At 51.0% G+C, this 6,870-nt stretch overlaps 1 protein-coding gene across 4 annotated transcripts in view; it reads right to left on the minus strand.

Moving 5' to 3' along the window:
* Positions 1-2,223, minus strand: part of NOL4 (nucleolar protein 4) — a 186,021-nt gene extending 183,798 nt beyond the window's left edge. The window contains exon 1 of one of the 4 annotated variants that reach the window (XM_090137539.1): positions 727-1,032. In XM_090137539.1, the coding sequence (XP_089993665.1) occupies positions 727-936 (210 nt within the window). In that variant the 5' untranslated portion in view covers positions 937-1,032. Of the gene's footprint in view, positions 1-669; positions 1,033-2,199 lie in introns of those variants that run through there. The other 3 variants (XM_090137538.1, XM_090137540.1, XM_090137541.1) reach the window with 3 other exon arrangements.
* Between the last annotated feature and the right edge of the window lie 4,647 nt (positions 2,224-6,870).

The raw sequence follows: 6,870 nt of genomic DNA on the forward strand, positions 1-6,870 counted from the left end.
CATCCCGCCGGGGGCTGGCAGCGGCCGAGCGCAGGCTGTGTGGCTGCGAGCATCGCGCAATCCCGACCAGAGCACCGAGAGACACCATTTGGTCATGCGGAACCCCATCTCCCTTTGTTGAGCATCCTCTCCCCGCCGCCGCTCCTAGCACCGTAAGCAGCCAGGCGCACGCTCCCGCTGCTCGCCGTTCCGAGGGCTGCGGTCTAACAATAAATTAAAAAAAAAAAAAAAAAAAAACACGACGACCCCCCCTCCTCTTCCCTTCCCTCCCCCCCGCCGCTACAGACATCCCGGGGAAAGCCCCGGCCGAGCCGTGCACGGCGCCTGCCCCGCGCATCGGTGGTGCCCGAGGCCGGGCACAATGGCCGGGCGGGCGACGGGACAATGGCCCTCCCCGAACCACCGCCGCTCCGCTCCGCAGCGGCCGGGGGGGACGGAGGGCGACGGCGGCGACGAGAGCGGCGGCGGGGACCGGCGGGTGTGTTCCGCGCGTGATCGCTCGCTCGGGCCCACAAAGAGCGCGGCGGTGGGGATGTGACAGGCGGGCGCGACATGGTGATGATGACTCGGGGGAGAGGGAGGAAGGAGCCAACTGTGGCTGCGGCTCCCCCCGCTCCCGGAGCGGGCTGCGGCGGCCGACATAGAACAAGAAGACGATTCTCTACTAACCGTGGTTTTGACTGGCACGTACAGCACTTGCTTCCCTCCTCCAGCACCACCACTGACCTCGTCCGAGTCGCCGAGCTGGAAGCCTTTAGATTTGACCCAGAATTTGAATTTGGCGTTATCCGTGGAGCTCGACTCGGAGCCGTTCAGCAGCTGGACGATCCGCTCGTATTTTTTACGGGTCACCGTCTTGGTTTTGCCCGAGTCCCCGTAAGTCCGGAGGCACCAGTCCTGGAACTGCCGGTACATGTCCCGGTCGCCGCTCTCCATCGTCCCCCCGGCACCGCGCGCACGCGGCACCCCCGAGCCGAGCCGGGCCGGGCCGAGCCGGGCCGGGGCCGCCCGGGTCACTCGGCACCTGTTCGCCCGGCGCTCATGGGGCGCCGGCACAGCCCCGGCGCAGGCAGGCGGCCCCCGGCGGGGTTTTTTTGTTGTGGTGGTGCCGCTCCGGGCGGGGGGGCGGGGGCCGGCCGGGGGCTGGGCGGGGGGGGCTCTGCGCGGTGGGGAGCGGGGCGGGTGGAGGGCTCCGCGCTGCGCAGCGGCGGAGCGAGGCAGGATATCCCGGCGGCTGCGGCGGCGGAGAGAGCTTCGGCCGGAGAGAAAGAATTAAAATCCCATCCTTAGCAAATCTCCGCTCGGCCCCGCGCTGCGCCCGCGTTCATCCTGGATAGCGCAGGTGAAGGGGAAAAATGGAAAGAAGAAGGAAAAAAAAAAAAACCACAACAACAACAGAAAAAAAAAAAAAAAAAAGCCCTCCCTCCTGCTCCCTCCTGCAGGCTGTGGCGGGCTGTGTCCGTCCGGGCTGTGCCTCCCGAGCAGCGCAGGAGGGAGGGAGCACTGAAGGGCAAACTGCTCTCCTCGCTCCCCTTTATTCCAGGGCTGGGCGCGCTGCTGTCCCCGCTCCGGGCATGGAGGTGCTGGAAGGAAAGAAAGTTCTTACCTGCTATTTTCTAAGCTTAATTACATCCGATCCGCGGGTTTAGTACAGATTTTTGTTATGGAAAAAAAAATCATAATAATAATTAAAAAAAAAATTGTAATGCTCCGTAAGCATTTCACTTCTTCATATTCCGTCCCATTGAATTTGGCGATGCCCTTTTAAGGTTTTTCATCCATTGATTCACTCGCAGCAGATGGAGAGGGGGAAAAAAAAGAAAAAGAAAAGGAAAAAAAAAAAAAAGCGAAAAGATGTAGGAGATGGGAGATGGGCTCGGCCGCTGGACCAGAGGAGAGCGAGCTCGGTCCCAGGAGGGCTGCGAGGGAAGGAGGCGGCTCTCGGGCGCTGTGCCGGGGTGATGCCGGCTGTCGCACGCAGGACTCCTCGGGTGCAGGAGAGCCTTTGGGGGACCCTTCGGGCTGAGTCGGCTGCCAGGCGTGCAAGTAAGTTTGCATGCGGATGTTGAGCAGAACCCCCCCCTCTTTTTTTTTTTTTTTTTTTTTAGGGAATGAAGAGGAAATGATGATAATGGTGATAATAATAATAATAATAATAATAATAATGATGATGATGAAAAGCAGTGATTTTTTTCCTACTCCTTTTGCCACCGCTTCAGCTCACGCCGCTCCGAGCAGGACCCCCCCCTCCTCTTCCTCCCGCATTTCTCCGCCTCCTCCATCCAGCGCCGGGCTCCGCTCCGCTCCGCGGCTCCGCTCCTCACCGGGCTCCGCTCCCCCCCCCGCTCCCTGATTGGACGCAGGGACAAAAGTTTCTGTGGCGACGGCGACGGCGGAGCGGGGACGGGCGGCGCTGTCCCGTGCCGGGATGGCGGCGGAGCGCGGCCGCTACCGGGAGCCGAGCGGGCGGAGCGGCGGAGCCCAACCCCGGTCGCGGCGCTCCGGGCCGGCGGCGCTGCGCATCCCGGGCCCCGGTGTCCGCCGCAAGCCGGGATGCGCAGCGCCGCCGGCCCGGAGCGGGGTGGCTCCGTAGCGGTAACAAAGGAAGTGCTCCCCCATGGCAGGCTGTGCATGTTTATGATACGGATGCGAAGCATCGGCTGCTGAAGATGGGAAAGGAGAGAGGCGGACACGTGGTGGTATTGATGTGTGAAAACTGCAAGCAAGGGGGTGCCTCCAGGTGTCTGAGCTGTCGGCTATGGTGAAGCCGAGCCCGAAGTATTAAAGCATTGTTGTTGCACGTAGACATTTCCTACTAATTCTGTATGATTCCCAATTCTGATGTCCATCTCTATTTTTTTTTTTTTTCAGTAGGTTTTGTTTGGTTATCTGGTTATTTCAGAAGCTGGAGCACATCCCCCATGCAGAAAGGCTGAGGGAGCTGGGCTTTCTCAGCTGCGAAAAGAAAAGGCTTCAAGCAGACCTCATTGTGGCCTACCAGTCCTTAAAGGGAGCGTATAAACACGAGGGAGACCGACATCTTACATGTGCAGTTAGCAAGAGGACAAGGGGTAATGGCTTTAAATGAAAGGATAGTAGATTCAGGTTAGATGTTAGGCAGAAATTCTTTACCATAAGGGCAGTGAGGTGCTGGCACAGCTGCCTGGAGAAGCTGTGGGTGCCCCATCCCTGAAGGCACTCAAGGCCAGGCTGGATGGGGCCCTGGGCAGCTGAGCTGGTGGGAGTCAGCCCTGCTCATGGCAGGGGGCTGAGAATGGGTGGGTTTAAAGGTCTCTTACAAAACAAACCATTCTGTGATTCCCAAATTTGGAAAAATTAAGAGGAGGTAGACCAAAGCAATGGCTTGGAGGTGGATTGGAAGGTAATGTAAGGTAAGGACCTAAGTTGCCAGAGGAGGTTCCAGTTGGATATTAGGAAAGTTTCTTCTTAGAAAGAGTGGTGAGGCAGTGGCACAGGCTGACCAAGGAGGTGGGGGAATCACTGTTTCAGGAGGTGCTCAAGAAATGTGCAGATTTGGCACCAAGGGACATGGTTAATGGGCATGGTGGAGATGGGCTGACAGATGGAATAGGTGATGCCAGTGGTCTTTTCCAACCTCTAGATTCTGTGATTCTGTGGTTCTGAAGGAACACACTAGACTGCTGAATCTTTGGTTGAGAGAGACAATGTGTTCCTGTATTCTTTTAAGATACCAAAAAAATGATGTTGTAATTCTGGTTGGGATCTTTTCACATAGAGCGGTGCTGATGATGCTGATGACAACAATATTGAGATAGATTCCGTATTTACATTTTAACAGCCTCATTTAGAGACATTTGGGGTCTGTTATGGAAAACATACAAACTCCCTTTCCCTTTATTGCTGCTAGAAAAATTCTGACTTGACTTTATTCTACAAAGCTTCTTTGCTTTCAGTAGTGGTTCTGCAAAACATAACTTCACATATTTCACATACTTTATTAGTATGAATATTTGTATGAAAACAGGGCCTTCGTTTAAAAGTTCCTGCTTCCTATTCCTCACAGCTCATTGGGTTGGAAGCAATTATGGCTCCCACCACAGAAGGCTCTGATCCCTTCAGAGGATGAAAATATGGGCAGCAATAGGCATCCTTACAAGAATCTGAGCCCTTATTTTCATGCAAATGTTCTCATTTCCTTAGTAATAAAGGATAAACAGAGGAAAACTGAGCAGATATGACACATACGAGAAAAATGAAAGAAAAAAAAAAAGATGTTGAACTTTCTATGTGGGACCCAAAGGTTCTGAAATGTTATAATGATGCCCCACGTTCAGCTTTGCTTGCTTTCATCCAGAAGGAGAAAGTGTGCTCACAGAATTGAGAACTTTTTTTATTGCTCAGGATTTTCTCTTCCTTCCATAGATGATGTATGTTACTCAGCTAGAGCAACACTGATGTAAATCAGCTCCTGGAATATCACCCAGTATGATGGCAAAACCAAGCCAGGACCAATAGGAAGGTGCTGAAAATGCCAGCAGCCTCTCTCTGTTAGCGTTCTTGGCTTTATTGCTGTGGAAGAAGATGTGATAATGGGAATTTGGCCCTAAAGTTCCCTCTCGGGTTGAACAGTGGCTGTTCAGGCACAACACATGTGGTTGCCCAGCTGGCACATTGCTCCTACAGTGGGAGGAAACTGCAGAGGAAGGAAAATGAAGAGAATTATTCCGTCCGAAATATTTGACAGAACATAACTTTAATCCCTCCCTGGTATAAAACATCCAAATTGCACTTCTGCTTCTGAAATGGATGACGGTGTGAGCAGCGCAGGGTCCTCACACCGCTTCGTAATGTCAGGGAGACCATCAGCTGGAGACCAAAGCAGGAGGAATGAGAGTCACTTCTTCCTTCACTGCTTTGTGGTTTTCAGCTCCTTCACCCAACTGATGTTTCTTCATGGATGAAATCTGCACAAAGTACTTCCCAAAGTTGTGCTGCTGTGGTTCTAACACAAGGTACCCATGTTCTTTACATGAAAACACTGTGCTTATCTTCTGCTCTATGTGTAGGGTCACAGAATGGTTGTAAAAATGCAGCCTTTCAGAAACAAACCTTACAGGCAGCTCTGACACAGTAACATGTTTGTGCCATGTTAATGTCCCAAATAAAACTATCACTGATACACCAAGCAAATGCTGTTAATATCAACTTTAAACAACAGAAGAGTGTAAGTAGTGACTATCCTCACATGACTTATCTCTGTTTATCTACTGCATGCTTCTTATGCTGATCCCCTTGTTCCTGTTAAAATACCAAGTACCTCTTATTCAATATAACCCCAATCTGAACAATAGCAGCAAAAGAAAGATCATTATAATATATATATATATGTATATATATAATTTTCTTTTTTAAAAGGAAACACAAGCAATGCAATTATTTAAATAGAACCATGGAATGGCTTAGGTTGGAAAAGACCTTGAGGATCATTAGTTCCAACTCCCTGCTGTGGAGTATTCTCACAATAACTGGGGAATTAAACATTAAAGTGGGGTGCAGATCTCAATTTGTGGAGAGAAAAATTGGTTTTCTTTGGATTTTGATTTGGGTTGGAAGGTTGTCCCAGCTGTTGTTATTGGTTTGCCTGTTGGTTTGCCTGCTGCCATGTGTGTGCTCTGACATATCTATGCTGACCAAAGCAGCTGTTAGAAGCCATTGCACCAACGAACTATGCTTCTGCTTGCAGTTATTCAGGGAAGAGAACACCTGGAACAGAGAATTCCAACAAAAGCACAGGTTTAATGATAGTAAACAGCATCAAAACTAGAGGTATGAATACACCGAGTAGCCCTGGATTGCTGTAAGAGTGTGACTGCTACCAAAGCTCAGATATTTTAACTTCCTCCTAACATGACATCCTCAAACTCCTCAGTGATTGCATTGTATTCTTGTACTACAGCCTGAGGCACAACCCACACACATGTGGCCAGCACTCCCCATGTAACACTGGTTGTGGAGGAGTAAAGGCTCTCTGGTGCTGCTTCCTGGGTCATTCCAGAGGACCTCTGATCGAGAGAAGTCCCTGCCACCTGCAGGGAGAAGGACAGTGCCACAAATCTAAGGAGATTGAGGATTTTGTGGTGATATTTGTGGAAGATGCCCAGGATGGGGAGCTGGAGGTACTGTCATTGTGCACATCTCTCAGCTCAGGAGCAGAGTGCTGGAGGAGACCTCCTCACAGGCCCTATCTACTGTAACATTTAGACAAGGGCTGGCTACAAAACTCCTCCACATTTCCCCATCATTTCAGGACTCTCCCAACACTCTACATCAAACTGTAATTCTGCAGCAAGAGACAAAAATCTGCAATAGTTTGCAACAACAGGGAAATGGCTGTGGCTTTGATTTCCAACCAACTGCAGAGGAGGCACTGTGTATGAAAGACATCAGCACTCAGGAATTACACAAGTTCTGAGCCCAGCACCACTTCTCGGTGCACCATCTCTGCAAATCTGCCAGAATCACTGCATTTGTCTATACCAAGATCTCAAAAGATATTTGTTATAAGAAGCGGGTATATTTAGGCCTCCGTGCCAGTGTGTTGCCTGAATCCCCTATTCATAGTACATAGAGCAAAGGCCAAAATCAGTCATCTGATAGTGGGGTTTAAGGCATGGAGGAGCCAGGCATCACCATGACCTCTCTGTCCATGGGGACCCCTTTGATGCAGCCCCTCTCTGAGCTGGTATATGGAAAGAGAAGCAAAGAGAGGAGGAGCACAAGCTGCAACCATGTGTTGTATCATGAAAGACTTTTTCTAAGCAGTGAGATTTCTCCACTTGCTATCTGCAACCACTTACTGGTCACTCTCTGATATAGAAGAAATGCAAA

Source organism: Phasianus colchicus, chromosome 3 (assembly GCF_987193195.1).
Source record: "Phasianus colchicus chromosome 3, bPhaCol1.hap1.1, whole genome shotgun sequence".
Lineage (NCBI taxonomy): Eukaryota > Metazoa > Chordata > Aves > Galliformes > Phasianidae > Phasianus > Phasianus colchicus.